The following is a 20,744-nucleotide window of genomic DNA, read 5'->3' on the forward strand; positions in this document are numbered from 1 at the left end:
TGTGTCGATCATCACATTGATCATTCAGCTTTCAAAGTCATTTGTCTTTATGTTGTTAATGTTGCATAACTTGTTCTCCTGGCTCTACTCATTTGATTCTTCATCAAAATAATCTTTAAAATTATTTGTTTTTATAATGTTGATGGTATAGTAAACTGTTCATTTGATTCTGCTTGCATCACTGTGTCATTTGTCTTTCCATGTCTCTGAAAACATCCATTTCCCTGTTTCTTTTTTCCCAAATTTATTTGTTTTCATTTTTCAACATTTACTTCAGTAAATTTTAAATTTTCTCCCCCTTTCTTCCCCCTCCCTCCCCAAGATGGCATGCAATGTTATATGGGTTCTACACATATATTCCTATTAAACACATTTTCATATCAGTCATGTTGCATAGAAGAATTAAAATGAATGAGAGAAACCATGAGAAAAAACAAAACAAAAGAGAAAATAGTTTGTTTCATTCTATGTTCTGACTCCATAGTTCTTTCTCTGGTATGGATGGCATTTTGCATCATGAGTCCTTTGGAAATGTTTTAGGTCCTTGCATTGCTGCGAAGGACTAGGTCTAGCAAAATCAGTCCTCACACACCGGGGCTGTTACTGTGTACAATGTTTTCCTGGTTCTGCTTGCTTCACTCAGCATCAGTTCATATAAATCTTTCCAGGTTTTCCTGTTCATCATTTCTTATGGCACAATAGTATTCCATTACATTCATATACCGCAACTTGTCCAGTCATTCCCCAATCAATGGGCATCCCCTCGATTTCTAGTTCTTTGCCACCACAAAAAGAGCTGCTATAAATATTTTTGCCCATGTGGATCCTTTTCCCATTTTTAAGATCTCTTTGGGATACAGCCTTAGAAGTGGTATTGCTGGGTCAAATGGGAATTTCCATATTTCTTATAGCACAATAGTATCCTATCACGTTCATATACCACAATTTGTTCAGCCCTTCTCCAAATGATGGACATACCCTTAGTTTCCAGTTTTTTTTCACCATAAATGTAATCTGCTATAAATATTTTTGTATACATAAGACCTTTTCCTTTGATCTATTGTCGGTATAAGCCTAGCATGGTATTGCTGAGTCAAAGGGCAAGACTTTTTGTATATAATGCTAGATTGCTTTCTAGAATGTTTGCACCTATTCATAGTTCCACCAACAGTGCCTTTATTGCCTTCAAGGCACTTACATTCTAATGGGGATGGGTTATAGAAAGTATAATATAATATATAACACAATTAAGGAACGATGGGACAAAGAGTTAGAGGACTCTAGGTAGATTTTAAAGATTTTCAACTTTTTCCAAATATTTATTAAAATCCATGCTAATTACTATATAGGTGAAGAAACTTTACTGCCTGCCTCTTTCCAGAAATGCTGACTATGGTGAGAAGGGGAGTGGTGGGGAAGAGAAGAGGCAGGCATTATCCAGAAAGGTGTAACATGGCTTTTCCTGAGCTTTTGGTGCCCAGTAGAATGAGTAGTTTCCTCCTGCTTTCCATCTTTATTTATATTTCCTTAATTTTTCTGTTCACCTCTCCTGTTCTCCAGGTACAAGCCTCATGTCCTCTTTTAAAATTCTTTATGCCTGTGTTACCCCAGTCATCTTTCTTTTTTAACTGCTCCTTCATCTCCACCTCTTCTTCCTTCCACCTTCAGTAGTCTGGTTCTTGATCTCTTGTTTAGATTTAAACATACAATAATATTTCACATTTACTTCTGAATATGTTCATAATGGTCATGGACACAAAACGCCTGTCCCAGAATAATCTGAATTGACCCTGACCTAGGACTGTTCAGTACTAGAACAGCTGAACCTCTCTTACTTCAAATGTGTACTTTTGTGGTTGACTTTGAACCCAGTGATCTTTTTTAAAAAATAGAATGTTCTTCTCTTGCCAGAATTCCTGGTTCAGTACCCATCCAATTTGGTTATGCACAATTCAGTCTTGCAAACCTAGGTACAAGATACAGTGTGACAGTGCCATCTAGTGACTAGATACAACCATATTCTCTGCCTTCCAACAGAAAACCTGTCCCTCACTACTAACTGCCATGTATTTGGAAAACATTAGTGATAGTTCCTAAAATAATATAATATACTTTAATAATATAACATAATATACTTTACTATACCAGTGTAGAAATTTCCTGGTAGCTACAAAGAATAACTTCAATTATCTATTTAAATATTAAACAAAATACATTTGATCACACTACAGGAGAATTGATAGCAATAACAGTCAAGAGCTTGTTCCACTCCAAAAGGAATCACACAGGTGATTCTGGTCTGGCCTTACTTTTAATAACACCATTTATATGTTATTATGGCTCTCTCTGTTTGCCTCACTTGCCCATGATTTTAATATAGTATGTAAAATCCATAAACCTGATGATTTTAAGAGTACAATGATATTTCTGGTTATAGAATCTTTTTATTAACATAAGTGGAAATTTTCAGTAGAGCAAAACTATAACTGACCAGAAAAAACATGTAACTGACTCCTGCTCCTCCCCCTTTTTTTTTTTTTGAAGTCTAATTGTCACTTGAGGTAAAGACTTTAAGCATTTGCTACCTACCCTCCCCTTCCCCTCTCTTTTTTTCATTCAGAGTTCATTGTTTCTTTACCTAAAATACCTTGTCTTTTTTAACTAGATTGTATATGATTTCTCTCACTAGTTTCTCATGTTTGCCAAGTTACTCATTGGTCACTTTCACCACAATAAAAAAAATGTACCAACCTTTTTAGTTTTAGATACTTCAGAAATAGTTGGAATACTAAGTTTTATGCATATAGAATTGAACAAAGATGATGGAACCAAATTTGAAGGAAAAAAATGTGAAAAACACTGACCTATATGCCAGGATTTAGAATGAAATCATACCATGGACTGGTATTTAACACTGCCTATTGTATTTGCTTTTCTTCATTATTTGTTTCAATGGGAACCTGGAGTTACTGTATACAGTAGCTAACTCAACTCTCTCATTTTGCAAATGAAAAACTAGAGCCCAGAGACCATAAACAATTTGCCCAAGGTCATTCATGCTCTAAATAGGTCTTCTGACTCCCAGTTCCAGCCTTCTGAAATATTGATGCCATTTTGAAGGAAAATACAGGAGGTCAGAGACAAGATGGCCAAGTAAAGATAGTGATTTGCCTGAGCTTTCCCAAATTCTCCTCCAAACAATATTAAGATAACACCTCAAAACAAATTCTGGAGGGGCAAAACCAACAAACAGGATGAAGTGAAATAATTTTCCAACCCAGGAACCAGCAGGAACCAGCAGGAAAATACCCTGATCATAGTTCAAGGGTGGAAAAGAGTGCTTGTAGTTGCTCATAGACAAGGCACAGATCAGGGGGTGACCACATCTCTCCTTAGGTCATACCATCTTAGAAGAACTACAAACTTACTATCAGAAAAGAGCAGCACAAAAAAAAAAAAAAAAAAAACCTCAGAATAGCATCCCCTCCATCTCAGGAGCAGAGCCCAACTTTAATGTAAAGTTAGAAGTCAAGAAATAATCTGGGAAATGAGCAACCAAGAAAAAAAACATCCTGATCATAGAAAGTTACTATAGTGACAGGGAAGATCAAAATGCAAACTCAGAAGACAACAAAGTCAAAACATCCAAAGCTTCAAAGAAAAAGGTGAATTGGTCTCAGACCTAAAAAGAATTCCAGGAAGAGCTCAGAAAGGACTTTAAAATTCAAATAAGAGAAGTAAAGGAAATTTTTTGGAAAAAAATGACAGTGAAGCAAGAAAATAATGTAAAAAGAGCCAGAAGTTTGGTAAAAGAGGCACAAAAATTCACTAAAGGAAAGAATTCCTTAAATAGTAGGATTGTATAAATGGAAAAAGAGGTACAAAAGCTCACTGAATAAAACAATTCTTTAAAAATTAGAACTGGGAAAATGGAACCTAATGACTCCATGAGACATAAAGAAGCAATAAAACAAAATCAAAAGCGTGAAAAAATTGAAGAAAAATTGAACTATCACTTTGGAAAACAATTGACCTGAAAAAGAGATTAAGGAGATGTAATTTAAAAATTATTGGACTACAGGAACAGACAAACACCAGCACCAGCCTCATACCTCTGCATACCCAGGGGAATGGGCAGACTCCAGCTCCTAGAATTTCCATATGATTCAGCATAGCGCCAGGCAAACTTGCATTAATCAAAATCAAATAGTCTACCAATGGAGGGAGAGGGGGGAGAGAAAAATCTGGAACTCAAAATCACATAAAGAGGAATACTAAAAATTGTCTTGATATATAATTGGGGGGGGGGAATGAAATACTATTTTTTTTAAAAAAGAATTATTCGACTACCTGAAAGCCATGACCAAAAAAGGACCTGGGTATCATCTTTCAGGAAATTATCAAAGAAAATTGCCCTGATATTCTAGAACCAAAAGGTAAAACATTGAAAGACTTATCAGTCATCTCCTGAAAGAGACCCCAAAATGAAAACTCCTAGGAATATTATAACCAAATTCCAGAGCTCCTGGGTAAAGGAGAAAATAGTACAGGCAGCCAAAAAGAGACAATTAAATATTTAGCAGCTTTTATATTAAGGAATCAGAGGACTTGGAATGTGATATTCTGGAAGGCAGAGGAGCTAGGACTATAATCAAGAATCACTTATCCAGAAAAACTGAGTATAATACTTTAGGGGGAAAATTGGGAATTTCATGAAATAGAGTACTTTTAAGAATTCTCCATAAAAAAGACCACACCTGAATAGAAAATTTGACTTTCAAGTACAGGACACAAGAGAAATCATTATGAAGTCAATAACGTCATTTGCATTCCTACATGGGAAGATGATACTTGTAACTCTAAAAACTTTCCCATTTTTAGGACAGTTAGAAGGAGTTAGAAGTTAGGAGTGTACATAGACAGAGGGTGCAGGTGTGAGTTGACTGTGATGGGGTGATATAAAAAAATTAAAGGATGAGTAAAGGAAATGCATAAGGGGAAGGGGGAGGTAGAATGGGGTAAATTATCTCACATGAAAGAGGTGTAAAAGAGTGTTTTCAGTGGAGGAGAAAATGTGGAGATGGCAGGCTGCACTTGAAACTCACTCATCATAATTAATGATAATAATAACTCAAAGAAGGAACAACATACACACTCATTTAGATATAGAAATCTATCTTACCCTAAAGGGAAGGAGAAAGGAATAAGAGAAAGGGAAGCCTGATAGAAGCAAGAGCAGTTTGGGAGATGCAGTGGTCACAAGCAAAAACACTTTGGAAGGAGGGAGAAGGGGAGAGAGAGAGAGAAATAGAGAGAGAGAGAAATGGGGGAAGTAGAATGAAGGAAAATAGAAAATTAGTCATCATAGCTGGGAATGGTAATGGAATGAACTCACCCACAAAACAAAAGCAGAAAGCAGAATGAATTAAAAACCAGAATCCAATATTATGTTATGTACAAGAAACACACTTGAAGCAGAGAGATACATAGAATAAAGGACTGGAGCAGAATCTATTTTACTTCAGCTGAAATTAAAAAAAAATAGTGGTAGTAATCACAATCACAGATGAAGCAAAAGCAAAGATAGATCTAATTAAAAGAGATAAGTAGGGAAACTACATTTTGTTAAAAGGTATAACTAGATAATCAAGTAATACCAATAATAAACATATATGCCAAATAGTATAACCTCCAAATTCTTAAAGAAAAAAGTTAGACAAAAGGCAAGAGTAAAGTTATAGTAGTGGGGAACCTCACCTTATCCCTCTCAGAACCAAACAAATCTAACCAAAAGATAAGCAAGAAAGAAATTAATGAGATTAAGAGAATTTTAGAAAAGTTAGATATCATAGACCTCTGGAGAAAACTGAATTAGAATAGAAAGGAATATATCTTTATTTTCTCATTTGGTACATGGTATATACACAAAACTTGACCATATATTAGGACATAAAAATCTCACAATCCAATGCAGAAAAGCAAACACCTTAAATGCATCCTTTTTAGATCATAATGAAATAAAATTACATTTAATAAAGGACTGTGAAAATATAAATTAAAAATTAATTTGGAATCTAAATAATCTAATCCTAAAGAATGAGTGGATCAAAGACGAAAACATAGAAATATTCAGTAATTACCTTAAAGAGAGTGACAATGAGACAACATATCAAAATTCATGGGATTCAGCCAAAGTAATACTTGCGAGGAAAATTTTATTTCTAAATGCTTTACATCAGTTAAATATAGCAAAAGCAAATCCATAAATTGGGCATGTAACTTTAAAAAAAGCTAGAAAAAGAACAAATTAGAAGTTCCCACTTAAATTGGAAACTCTGAAAATAAGAGATAATAAAAGTGAAAATAAAAAAACTATTGAACTAATGAATAAAAGTCGGAGCTGGTTTGGAGGGGGACAATAAAATAAATCATTGGTTAACTTGATTTTTAAAACAAGAAAGAAGAAAACCAAATTACCAGTTTCAAAAATGAAAAGATTGAATTCACCACCAATGAAGATAAAATTAAAGAAATTGCTAGGAGCCATTTTGCCCAATTTTATGCCAATATATCTAACAAGAATCATACACTATGGCCAGGTGGGATTTATACCAGTAGTGCAAGGCTGGTTCAATATGAGGAAAACTGTCAGCAGAATTGACCATACCAGTAACATAAACAACAAAAACCATATGATTATCTCAATAGATGCAGGAAAAGGTTTTAACAAAATACAACACTGGGAACTTTGAATTTTGGTTATAATATTCCTGGAAGTTTTTATTTGGGAGTTTCTTTTAGGAGGTGAAAAATGTTGTATTTTTTTCGTATTATATACAAAACTATTTTTACATATTTTTTTTTAAATTTTGAGTTCTAAGATCTCTTCTAAGCAATTTGATATAAATTATACATGTGTAGTCATGAAAAACATATTTGCATGTTAACCAGGTTTCAAAAGGAAACAGAGCAAAAAAAATGACAAAGAAAAGTAAGAAAAATCTTTTATCTTCAATCTGCATTCAGACTCCATCAGTTCTTTCTCTGTAGGTGGAAAGCATTTTTCATCATGAGTTCTTCAGAATGGCCTCAGATCATTGTATTACTGAGAAAAGCTAAGTCATTCACAGTTGTTCATTGTATAATATTGATATTACAGTGTACACTATTTTCTGTTCAGTTCATGTAAGTCTTCCCATGTTTTTCTGAAAGCATACTGCTCATCATTTCTTATAGCATAATAGTATTTCATCCCTATTATATACCACAACTTATTCAGCCATCTCTTAATTGAGAAGCATCTCCACAATTTCAGATTCTTTGCCACCACAAAAAGAGTTGATAAACTACTTAGGTCCTCTTCCTTTTTTAAAAATTTCTTTGAGATACAGACTTAGTGGTTGTGATATTGCTTGTTGGTTAAAAGGGTATGCACAGTTTTAAAGACTTTAAGGCATAGTTCCAAATTGTTCTCCAGGATGGTTGGATCAGTCCACAACTCCATGAAGAGTTTATCGGTGTCCCAATTTTCCCATATCCCCTCCAATATTTGCCATTTTCATTTTCTGTCATATTAGCCAATCTGATAGGTATGAATGGTACCTCAGAGTTTTTTTAATTTGCATTTCTTCAATCAACAGTGATTTAGAGTATTTTTATGTGACCATAATACAGCTTTGACTTCTGAAAACTGCTCATTCATAGCCTTCTTTTTTTCTTCAAATTTATTTTTTTATTTATGGAATAAAAGAAGCATTTCCTTAACACAGCCCAATAAGAAAGATGATTGAACATGAAACTGAAAATTTGCTACTCCCTTCAAATATACAACAAAATTATCATGTAAATTTCTTTTTTTCCTTTTTTCCTATCCTCCCCCACCCTCTCTAGAGTTGGCCACCATTAGACACAAATGGATATATATATATATATATGTAAAATTGCTCTTATGGTCAAAATAACTTATTCACTCAAAATCATTAAAACAGTATTGCTTTTATTGTATACAGTGTTCTCTTGATTCTGCTTATTTTGCTGTTTGCTATTTCATACAAGTCTCTTCATATTTTTCTAAGATCATTGAGCTCATCATTTCTCTTAGCACAGTAGCATTCTATCATAATCATATACCACAACTTGTTCAGACATTCCCCAATTGATGGGCATCCCTGCAATTTCTAGTTCTTTGCCACCACTAAGAGAGCTGCTATTAACATTTTAAAACATACAGGTTCTTTTCCTTTTTCTGCAATCATCTTTGGAAATAGACCTGGTAGTGGTATTGCTAGGTCAAGGGATATAGGTAGTTTAATTAATGCTTTGGGTACTAATTCTAGATTGCTCTCCAAAATGATTTGATCAGTTCACAATTCCACCAGCAATGAATTAGTGTCCCAACTTTTCCATATCCCTGCCAACATTTTTCATTTTCCCCTTTAATCATTTTAGCCAGCTTGGTAGGTATAAGATGATATCTCAAGGATATATTGATTTGCATTTCTTTAATCAATAATGATTTAAAGCATTTTTCATATGACTATAAATTGTTTTGATTTCTTCACTGGAAAACTGCCTTTTCCTGTGCTTTGACCATTTATTAATTGGGGAATGACTTGTATTCTTATGGATTTGACAAAGTTCTTTATATATTTGAGATATGAGACTTTTATCTGAGAAACTCTATAAAAATTTCATAGCCTTCTTATAAATTTGACTCCATTCTCCACATATTGGAGTAATTAGACATTTATCAGAGAAACTTGCAATAAAAATTTTTTCATGTGTATTTCCCTCCTATTTCCCCTGTCTCTCTTTCTCTCCTCTCTCTCTTTCTTCCCTTTCTTCTCTCCTCTCTTTCTCTCCTTCCCTCTCCTTGCATCTCCCTCTGTCTCTCTCTTTCTCCCTCTCTTTCCTCAGAAGTATTTTGCTCTTGACCACTACCTCCTATAATCCACCCTCCATTCTATCAGCCCCTCCCCACCTTTTCCTTATCCCTCTCCCCTCCTACGTCCCTGTAGAGTAAGATAGATTTCTGTATCCAACAGAGTATACATGTTATTCCCTCTTTGAGCCAATTCTGATGTAAGTTTCAAACTTTGTCCACCACTCTTCCCCATATACCACCACTGTAAAAGCTCTTTCACACCTTTGATGTGAGATAATTTACCCCATTCCTCCTATCCCTTCCCTCTTCTTTCAATGCATTCTTCTTTCTCATCCTTTAGTTTTATTTTTTTTAGATATCATCCCATCAAATCAACTCACACCCATGCCCTCTGTCTGCGTATACTCCTTCTAACTGCCCTAATAATGAGAAAGTTCTTAGCAGTTACAAATATCGTCTTCCCATGTAGAAATATAAACAATTTAACCTTAATGAATCCCTTATGATTCTCTTTCCTATTTACCTTTTTATATTTTTCTTCAGCCTTGTATTTGAAAGTCACATTTTCTGTTCACCTCTGGTCTTTTCATCAGGAATGTTGGAAAGTCCTCATTTTATTAAATATCTATTTTTTTTCTTTGAAGGATTATACTCAGTTTTTTTTTCTAATAGGTGATTTTTGGTTATGATCCTATATCCTTTACCACACAGAATATCATATTCCAAGCCCCTCTGATCCTTTTATGTAGAAACTGTTAAATCTTGTGTTATCGTGACTGTAGCTCCACAATACTTTAATTTTTTTTCTGGTTGCTTGCAGTATTTTCTCTTTGACTTGGGAGTTCTGGATTTGGCTAGAATATTCCTGGGAGTTTTCATTTGGAGGATCTTTTTCAGGATGTGATCAGTGGATTCTTTCAATTTCTATTTTACTCTCTGCTTCTAGGATATTAAGGTAGTTTTCCTAGATAATTTCTTGAAAGATGATGTCTAGATTCCTTTTTTGATCATGGCATTTAGGTAACCCAATAATTCTTAAATTATCCCTCCTGGATCCATTTTCCAGGTCAGTTATTCAGGGAGTACTGCCATCCCCAAGTCTTACCTCCTTCAGGTCTCACCACCAACAAGCTCCTTTAGGCAAAATCACTCCCTCTGTCACCCAGGCTAGCTGCTCTACTCTGCCTGCTCTCTCTTCCAGCTCTACCTCAATCTCTCTCTGCTCTGCCCTTCCTACTACACCTGTTGGACAAGCTCTTCCCACCATGGGCTTCATGTAACTCAGGCTGTTTGGCTAGGTCAAAGCTCAAAGCAGGTCACATGGGCCTATTAAAGGACCAGGAAGATCTCCAAACTCCCTCACCATTACAACATTCTAGCATGGGGTGCTATTTTTCCAATTCTAAAAATTCTTTCTCAGGAGAATGTTATTATTTCATACACAAAAAGGATAATTTAACATTGAGTGCGAAGCCCCCAAACTTCTAAAAGAGTAAATCTTAGTATACTTGTTATTCTAAATTAAGTCCATATGATTCCATACCTCTAATATGTAGAACAGTGTTTTTGCACATTCTACCACTTACCAGATAGATATCTGATGAATTGTTACTGCATATTCCCTAGATCAAAGTTTTCAAATACACAACCCACAACACACCCGAGTATGATCCAAACCATCTATTTAACAAACTAGATAAAAATACAGTAAAATCTAGATAACATTTCATTTTAAAACTAAGTCAATATATAACCCACAGGGATCCTTATCTAATGGATTAATGGTAGCTGTTTCTATTTGAGTTTGACATTGCTGCCCTACATCATATGTCAATGCATATTCCCTCTGTCAGATAGATAAGGAGTTTGGGAAATAGAGCATAAGCCTGACACAGAGGCATGACATTAGAAAAATCCATTTGACATGCTTGGTGGTGGGAGGGGATTAGGAGAGGAGGGTGTGGAGGTAAGAGACTCTTTTTTTCTTCTACCACCACCAACCAGAAGATGACCTTGTGAACGCTGAAGGGTCAAAAGACTTCTCACTTATGTCTGAGCAGTGTCCCCAGAACAGAAGTGGCTAGTGGCAGCCTTGGAGAAACTAGAGAGAATTCTCACGACCCTCCACTGTCCTCTCCACCCCACCCCACCCCATTCTACTGAGTCCAGTCCTTTCTCCTACCTTCTAGAAAGAGCCTTATATGCCCTGGGAGTTCTATAGCTGGCCATTTCCAGTTGGGCAGTGTTGCTATTTCCTCCTCCTTTTCCTCCTCTGCCCCTTTTTTTTCTCCTTTGTCCATGTGGGGAATCATATCCTCAAATGTGGGTGCTCTGTTCAAAGGAATATAAATTTTGATCCTTTACAATTCACAAGGTGTCTTGGGGTTTGAGGGTTAGATTTTTTTCTTCTTCTTTACTTATTCTACTTTTATTTTTAACAGGGCTGTTTGTCTCATGTAGTTTTCATTTATGATTTCTTAAAATATAGCTGTGGAAATAAAGTCCATTGGGATTCAAATGGAACTACGTAATTATGCCTTTAAATCCAGATCACTCTAACTCTCACTGACTAGCTAATAATAGGTCCTGGCTCATTGTCTGGGTTTTGATAGGCTCAGAGTGAGTATACATAACAATTATTTCTCCTCTGCCCAGAAACTCTGAGGGTCTTCCCCTTGGAAGATTTGATTCTTTTAGGAAGTCAAACTAGGCCTCAATTCTTACCTAGTCTATAATCACTGAATGGGTGTTGCCTCAGACAAAGTAAGACCTGGGAAATACCTTAGCTTAAAAAGGCCAGGGTCTCCCACTGCATCCTGAGCCATCATCATTCATCCTGATCTGTGTCTTGCCCCTGGATTTTGATGACTCTAGAAGAGAAAGTGAGGCTGATGACTTTGCATAGCTCTGTCTCATCTAAATCCAATTTACTTGCAAGTCAAGACATCACCCTCCTGATGACATCCATCCTCTTCGAAGGGCAAACAGCAGCAACATTACATGCTTTAGGAGCTCTCTAGGACCAGGCTTCCCCTCTGAGAATTAAGGCTTTATTTTCTTTTCCTTTTTTGTCTTTATTGATTTGAGTTGCAAAAGGCCTTTGCAAGCATCAAACCAGGTGCTAACCAATGAGAACTTTATAAAGTGATATTTGTTTGTCAAATTGTAACACTATGTATATGGAAATAGGGAAGAATGTTAATGACCAAATTATAATAGAAATTGCATCTTGTAGACTTTTTTTCTGAAGTCTTTTTAGTATAATTTGAGAAGGATGATTTTGAATCTCCCCAAGTCACTATCCAAGATTTGGAAGTATGGATTTTGCCAAACATATTCAGGGGGATTTGATGAAGGCAGCAAATATTAAACTTTTGGGAGAATGTAAGTATATAAGTGCACTTAATCAATAGATCAATCATACCAACCCTACTCAGAATGATTAACAAGATACTTTTATCAGGTGAGAACATTATTGTTGAATCCAGCAAAAGCATGAAATGTTAACAGACTAGTTAATTAAGCAGGGAAGGATTAGAGGGGGTAAAATGACATGAAGCTCCATAGGAAGTGTGTTAGGATTAGTTTAAGAGACTGAGTGATGCCCTATGGGACTTGTATATAGTAGTAAGGCCAGTTAGATTCCAGTATTTCAAGAACTGGAGTTCACCTTGTGAACTAAAAGGGCCATAGATTGGGGCTTCTCATTACTATCCCATCAGTGTCCCCAGAAGGAGTAGTGGTTGGTGTCCATTTCTGTACTAGGAGCCTAGGAAAACTAGACACACTGAGGAAAGGCACATTCAGGAACCAAACAGAAAACTACACCATGCCCAAGTTGAACCTCATGAAGATGCCACAAAGGTAGAAGAGGAATTACAACAGTCAGGAGCTGTGAGATCACCTCTTTGCCATTTGAGCTCTCTAAGATTGAACCTACTTTACCCTGGATACTGTATGTATTTGTTGGATAGTGTGCCACATACCTTTGAGGAGAATGTTTTGTATTAATTTTTCTTACTATAATACCTTAGTAAATATCTATTTCTCAAAGCTGATTAAGCCTGGTTGACTGAATGGCTTTAACTCATAATCATTGGGGCAAGCACAATAGAAAATTAGAAAACACTAGAAAATTAAAAAAAATTAGAAAATTAGAAAAATAGAACAGTAGAAAATCTCTCCCAAGCCCTCAAGGTTCCACTTGAAGGGAAAAGTACTAGCTGATCATTAGAGACCCAACCTGTTAGTGCTACTGGGAGATGAGAGAGTAAGCCTTCGAGCTTATGCTATTTAAATTTAAATTAAACATTTACTAGTACCTACTATGTGCTGAGAATATAAAGTAGTACTGGAAATATAAGAACAAAGCAAAGCAAGGTAGTGTAGTGGATGAAATCAGGAGACATGAGTTCAAATCTGGTCCCAGACCTTATCAGGGTTACTATGTAACCTTGGATAAATCACTAAACTTTGTCTCAGTTTCTCAGTCTGTCAACTGGAGGTAATGATAGCACTTCCAGGGCTTAAGACAGTGCCTAGCACATTGTAAATACTTAATATATGCTTGTCAATACTCAACGAACTTACATTCCACTGGTAGATAAAGAGGCTGGGGTATGAAAGGATAAACATATACACAGTTAAGTAAATATCAGCAAATTTTAGGAGGGATAGCCCATTAATAACTGGAAAAATAAAAGAAACTATTCAGAGGAGCTATATTGAGCTGAACATTGAAGGAAGATAGATAGATAGGCAAAGGAGAGGAGTACTCTATATTCCAGATATGGGAAATAGATTGTACAAAGTAATGGAGGCAGTAGATAGGATATCAAATTCAGGGAACATGAAAGTCCAATTTGGCTTGAAAGTAGTCTGTGAACATAATATTAGACAGCTTAATTCGATATTCCTTCTGCTCTCCAAAAACATGCTATTTGAAAGTGCCTTACATTCATTTTTTTCCAGACTTCCATCTCATATATTACAGTGTATTGGCCTTACAGAGCAACTAGCCCTATAAATAGTTGACTGCAAAGTTAAACACTACACAATTCTGGTTCTAGACCTCATCAGTGAAAGCCAGATGGAAACTAAATGCCCCAAGTACAAATCAAACTATGTTCCTGGATGTTCGTCTTTCTCTAGTTAATTCAATGGGTGATAGTAGGTCTGGGACCAGATTTGAACTCATGTCTCCTGATTTCATTCACTACACTACCTTGCTTTGCTTTGTTTTTATATTTCCAGTACCACTTTATATTCTCAGCACATAGTAGGTACTAATAAATGTTTAATTTAAATTTAAATAGCATAAGCTCTAAGGCTTACTCTCTCAACTCCCAGTAGCCCCAACAAGTTGGGTCTCTAATGATCAGCTAATATTTTTCCCTTCAAATAGAAATTAGGTTAAAATGTTGGTTTCAATTCCTGTGTTGACTAGTTATCTGAACTCAGTCCCATTACCACAGAAAGCATGCTTCACTGTAGTTACAAATGAATGTATACCCCAGAAACGGGACAAATCCATTACTGGAACACAAACTCAAAGTGGAGTTTGTGAGTAAGCCATGTCTGAATAATATGATAAAAGATGAAATTAGAGGCCAATGGTCTCAAACCCAAAATCTGTGTTTGTCTATAAGACTAAACACCTTGTGCTACTACTCTATATATCTTTATTTTTCTTCACAAAGATTTCTTAATCATATTCATTTTAACAAAGAGGGGAAGGTTGTATAATATAGCTTGAGTAATCTTGCTATAAGCAATTTGTAATTTGGTTCTCATTTAACCACCCTTAACCTTCTCCCATTTAATAAAAGAATGCAATAGCTTAGGGAGTAACTTTAAAAAATAATTTTAAGGCAAGTACAAATTGCCCTCAGCTGCCAAATATTTAGATTGGTTAGCTGATCAAGGTTTTATTTTCTTTTTTCAGGTACCACGATCAACAAGATGTCACTAGCAACTTTCTTGGAGCGATGTGGTTGATTTCCATAACTTTTCTCTCCATTGGTTATGGTGACATGGTACCTAATACATATTGTGGAAAAGGAGTCTGTTTACTTACTGGAATTATGGTGAGTGACACTTCCCTCTCTCCACCTCCTTTAAACTCTGTTTTGATTCACTTGTGATAAAAGTAGATTTAGATTGTTCTATCCATGGGCCAAGTCACTTCAAACTAATTTCCTAATTTCTTCCTCACAGAAAACTAACATAAATTTGTCTTTTTTACCCTTTTCATTTTAATTTTTCACTTCATGGAGTTCCATGTAAAACATGTTTTAAGTAGTATCTGCCATAGTTGTCATTTCTTTTTAGGACCAAGACACGGTATAGTTAGCTGAGAATTTATTAGCTTTTAACAGTTAAGAGGAAAATTTCAAGAATAGAAGCTTGCTAAATTTTAAGCAAACCTAGTTTGTACAGTTGTGGTAATGTGGGATGTTACATGGGATAACATCATAGTTGATGGATATCTTTTATCAGGAACAACTTTAAATTTCTAAACACATAAATCATTTAATACTTCATAATGTTTCTCTTGAACTGTCCTGAGTTTTTTAGGCAGCTAGTTCTCTGTCTCCAAGTTCATTTTATCCTTGGCTTTTGTGGAGTTGATTTTAGTGTGTATCATCATCATAAACATTGTTTCTTGGTAGGTGCCTAAGTGTGATGATGAATAGGAATTTTGAATTCCTTAAGCACTGGGAATGATGCAATGACCTGTTTGAGCTTCTGAAGTCAAGAATGTCAGCTCAATATGCTAGGCATGCTCCACTCTGAGCTAAGGATGTTCCTTGTCCTGTTTCAGCACTAGTATACAGACCAAGACCTAGTTCTCTAAAAAGACCTCCCCTCACACCTGGCCCCCAACCTAGATTTTTTTGCCTATATGATACCTGACAATGGTAGAGGATACCTTCTTTGACATAATTGTGCTAGACTGAGGCCTCATTAGCCATGAAAATATAGCTGTAATCAATTATAAGATGAACAAGGGCAGCTCAGTGCCTAAATTACTAGTCTTAGTTATAAAATATAAAAAATTTCTGTCATAATTTATTGTTATTTGCATGGTATAAATCTATTTTCAGAATTGTGGCGAAAATTATTTATCCTACTTGGTAGGAGTTTATTTCTTATATTGTATGTTTAACATTGCGTCATTACCTTTATTTTCCAAATATAGAATTGCATGATAATGTGATAATGATAATATTTGCTTAAAAGTCTTCCTAGAAAGTCTCATAACAAGATATTATTTATTAAAATACCTCACAATTATAGGATATTTTTCATCAGTCTTCCAATTAGAAGGTTCCTTTGGGTCCTTTATGGAAAAGCGTTCCTTTATCTCTGGTCTTGAATCATGTCTGAGTATGGGCTAATATACAGGGACTTCTGTATTGCTGGATTAAAAATTAAACCCAAGGTTAATCTTTCTTGCATGACTAACTGCTGTATATTTGTCTTTCCTTGATTTTTCTATGTCCTGAATTCACCTGTCTTCCACCAATTCTATTTCCTTTCTCAACATCACAGACTTCTGATTTTGACATATTTGGCTCCACGGTCAAGTCTCATTGTAGAATGTAAATTTTAAAATTTGAAATCCATGGTCATTTTCATATAAATTGTTATTAAATTCCTGTCACGTGTAGTATGGCATAATAATACATTCCAATTAAATTACATAAACTAAGGGAAACATTAAATATAAAAAATAAACAGGTATATGAAAATTAAAGCAGCTCCTACTTTCTAACCTTGTATTTTCAAATACTATTTCCAGGCTGACATAAATTAGCCTCTACTTCCCATCTCACTCTCCTATCCTTCTCAGAGACTTTTGTCTAATTGATATATAATTGTCTATTACATATTTTGAGTGAATGTATCAGAAGAGCTTTACTTGTTTGTGGAAAATTCCACTCATCTTTTATGAATGGTACAATTTATATTACATGGAGCTATTAAACTATTTCTACATAGTTAGCTAGACAAATTTATCTGATACTGGGTCACAAGGTAGAATTTTGAGGGAAGTGATCTTAAGATGATATTCATTTCTTCGATTCAGTAAACCAGCTTCTATATGTTATGTTTATCTGTCATGTGATATCTCCATGAATTTGGACAAAGAATGGACATTGTTCTCTAAAAGACTGATATGGATATTGATATTGCCTAGACTGTACAAAACAAGTCAATTCATCTTTAAGAGCCACTTAATAACTTTTAATGAGCAAGTGTGATAGGAGCCATCTGCTGCCATGCAAAGCTAGGTTTTCCTTAATAGGTATTGAAACATCCTTCAAACCTAAAGGTTCAAGCTGTTGACGTTAGCTGAGTACAAAATAGCTATGAATAACTTCAGGTCCTCTTTCTGATGCTTGGCTGGTGGAAAATGATGGAAACCTCAGGCAAGAAAAATTCACTCAGCTAAATCAAATAGAGGGGTCCTCATTGCCTACCTTTGTTGAACATCCTTTGCTGTGGCTAAGAAAATCAATCTCCTTTAATTAACTATTGGAAGACCCACAAGCATCTCATTTTGTTCCAGTATCAAACTTAAATTTGGCCTGAGACAAGTCCTATCTAGAACAAATACATCAGAACCATCACTTCTTAACTCTCAGCTGTCTCTCAAGACTGTAATCTGAAATATTTTTTGCTCACCAGAAAGTGCTATTTGATTTCTTTTGAATTATCTAATCAAAACATGATTTGTTTTTATGTCATGTGTTTATTTTACTTATACAGAAATAGACTTCCACTCCTTGGTCATTTGTTTTCTTATGACTGGATCTCCCTATCTCACTCAGACTGGAAATTCAGTAGCCATTCATGGGCCTGATCCTTGGCCTGAGCCCATCACCAGTCATCCCAGAACCTTTAACCAGCTGAGTTATTGCTATCTGAGCCGGTTGATCCTTTTCTTAGAAAGCCTGGTGACCTTTGGCTCCCAGGTCACACCATATGGGTCTAGGACTTCATATGGATACCCTATTGACTTTTGACCAACTGCAACTCAGAATTTGTGATCAAACTTATTCTCCCCTAGCTCTGGAGACTATAGCCATGTACCAGGCTTGCCCAGCCACTGTGTATGTGTTTGAATAAGTGAACACAGTCCATCCTTTCCCTCCTTTCTGCTGATTTATGAAGAGGAAATATGTGCTATCCTTAAGACAAAAGAACTTTTGTCACTTGTCATTTTGTATCATTTCTCTGAAAAGGATGAAAATGTATTCATCCTCATCTTTTTGTATGAAGTTGCATTTTCATTAAATTATCTCATTGGTGTGTGAGTATATATGTTAGAGATGGGTGGAGGGGACTTCACTAATACGCTATTGCATCTGTGATCTTTGAAGTTTTGTACCAGAATATAATTCTTTCTTTGCTTGCACCTAACAGGGCTCCCATATTTTAATAATAGAACACACTAGGAAACTAACAGAATTGTGTTCTTTCCATAAAGTCCAAGTAATTATTTCATGCCATAATAATAAGTGTTGGCATTTTAATAGAAAAGCTTTAACTTTAAACAGGGTGATTTTCTATGTTTTAAATGGAGAAATACTGTCTACAGAAGTATTTAATCATATTTTAGGAGAAAGAATGCAAGTTTAAAATCATTTCCTTTGCATCAGGGACTTTGCGATTTAGTAGCTAATGTAACAAAGTACTTAAACAGGGTGGATAATAATATCAGTAAGAAGTAAGACTTTCTATAGGTAAGTTGACTACCTGTTTACTGTAATTTGCATTATAAGCTCACCTATCTTGTTTCTTCTGCACTGGTAGAGTACAGCTTGTCGTCATCAAGTAACTATTATAATATCATACCAATGCTACTCTTTGAAGGAATATAGTTGATGATGGAAACCCAAATATCAATAATATTTTTAATTAGAAAAATTGAGAAATCTCACTTTTTATTATAGCAAAATTTGCTAAAAATGAATTTTCCAAAATAAGATGTATTATATTTTGGTGTATAATATTTCATACATAATATAGAACTTGATATTTTAAATACGTGTCCTAATAAATTTTAATAGTAATAAAGTAATAACAATAACAACATCTTAGAACAAAAGTAAAAGTGATACCAAAGAATTCGAATTATATGACAAAAAGAAAAACATTGGTTATATGGCAAGATTGAGAGAGAACAGGTAGATGGCCAATATTAGTGCAAGAGTGTTCCACTGGTACTCTGAAGAGAAAGTGAAGACAGTCCCCAGCATGTTGGATAGACCTCTACGGAAAATTTTTGGGAGGACATGGATAAAAGCCACGTAAGATGGGCAGACATGGATGAATTAAAATTTATGTCCTTAGAGCGAACTTTCAAACTGATAAGATCAAAGATCCATTGAAGATTTGAATGTATGTACTCAGCTGAGTTAGGAATGAAATACCCTTAATGTTTAGAGATTTATTTTATAAGATTAATCTGAGAATCACTACTTTTTTTTCTTCTCTACCCCCTTGTCAGTTTAATGCCCTGTGCATCAACTTGCTGTTCGACTACCCCCGTTACTGTCCCAACCAAAATTCCTTTCTTTGGCTGTCACTCCCCTATATATATAATAGTGTTGTATCTCTCCATTAGAATGTAAATTCCTAAAAAGCAAGTACTATCTCACTTTTTGTATTTGTAAACCCAACATTTAGAATAGTACCTGGCACATTGCAGGCACTTACTTAATAAGTAGCTTTTCATTTATTTACTTTTGATTGATTAGATTCCCAACATAATGTTTTACATATTTTAGTCTTAATATCCAGTCTTTCTCAAAAATAGATTTAATTTTCTAATTTCATTTTGATCTTAGATCGTGTTATAACATTTCATTATGCAGCTAGGTGGTGCAGTAGATAGAGAGCCAGGCTGGTAAGACTCATCTTCCTGAGTTCAGATCTGACCTCAGACTCTACTAGCTATGTGACCATTTAACTCTGTTTTTCTTAGTTTATCATCTGTAAAATGAGCTGGAGAAGGAAATGGCAAACCACTCCAGTACTTTTGCCAAGAAAACCCCAAATGGGGTCACAAAGAAACGGACATGACTAACAAACAACAACAACAAAAAAAAGTTGTGCATTTTTAAATTAATGAACAAATTTTATTGAAATACAAATATCTCTTAAGTATATTCAGGAAACAGAAAGTTCCTGCCTGAGAATTTTCTGGTAATTAAACCCTGAAATAAATATAACAATAAGATAATTATCTTATTTTACCTACTGAAAGCAAGGGGAGAGAGAGAGAGAGAGAGAGAGAGAGAGAGAGAGAGAGGGAGGGAGGGAGGGAGGGAGGGAGGGAGGGAGAGAGAGAGAGAGAGAGAGAGAGAGAGAGAGAGAGAGAGAGAGAGAGAGAGAGAGAGAGAGAGAGAGAACGCCAACCTTGGAGTTGGAATGAACTGAGTTCAAGTGTGTCAGATTTGCTTCTGATGACTACTGGTTGTGTTGTATCAAAAGGTCACTTAATCTTTCAACGTCTTAGGTAACCTGGTGAGACTAAGTTACAGAACAAGTGCTAACCTGCCTTGGTAGGGAAAGTTTCTTGATCGATCAAATGGTGTAATTGCCTATACCAGGGAAATCACAGATCTGGGTCAAAAAAAAAAAAAAAGAAGAAGAAACTACTCAAGAAAAACTACACTTAGATAGTTCTATAGTCTCTAAGAATATAAAAACTAATAGATTAGATATTTTCAGGTTTCTAATTAGAAAAAAAAAATAGATCCATAGTATTACATTTTCAAATTTCCCCCTTCTCTCTAAATGTTGAACATCACATTTCTCTAATATTTTGAAATCTATAATAATAATG

At 35.2% G+C, this 20,744-nt stretch overlaps 1 protein-coding gene across 4 annotated transcripts in view; it reads left to right on the forward strand.

Annotated features, from left to right (window-relative positions):
* KCNN2 (potassium calcium-activated channel subfamily N member 2) overlaps nt 1-20,744 on the forward strand; it is a 180,299-nt gene that overhangs the window by 111,928 nt on the left and 47,627 nt on the right. For all 4 annotated transcript variants that reach the window (XM_072597187.1, XM_072597192.1, XM_072597193.1 and 1 more), the window contains one exon: nt 14,829-14,970. In XM_072597187.1, the coding sequence (XP_072453288.1) occupies nt 14,829-14,970 (142 nt within the window). The remainder of the gene's footprint in view (nt 1-14,828; nt 14,971-20,744) is intronic.

This window comes from Notamacropus eugenii, chromosome 3, assembly GCF_028372415.1.
Source record: "Notamacropus eugenii isolate mMacEug1 chromosome 3, mMacEug1.pri_v2, whole genome shotgun sequence".
Lineage (NCBI taxonomy): Eukaryota > Metazoa > Chordata > Mammalia > Diprotodontia > Macropodidae > Notamacropus > Notamacropus eugenii.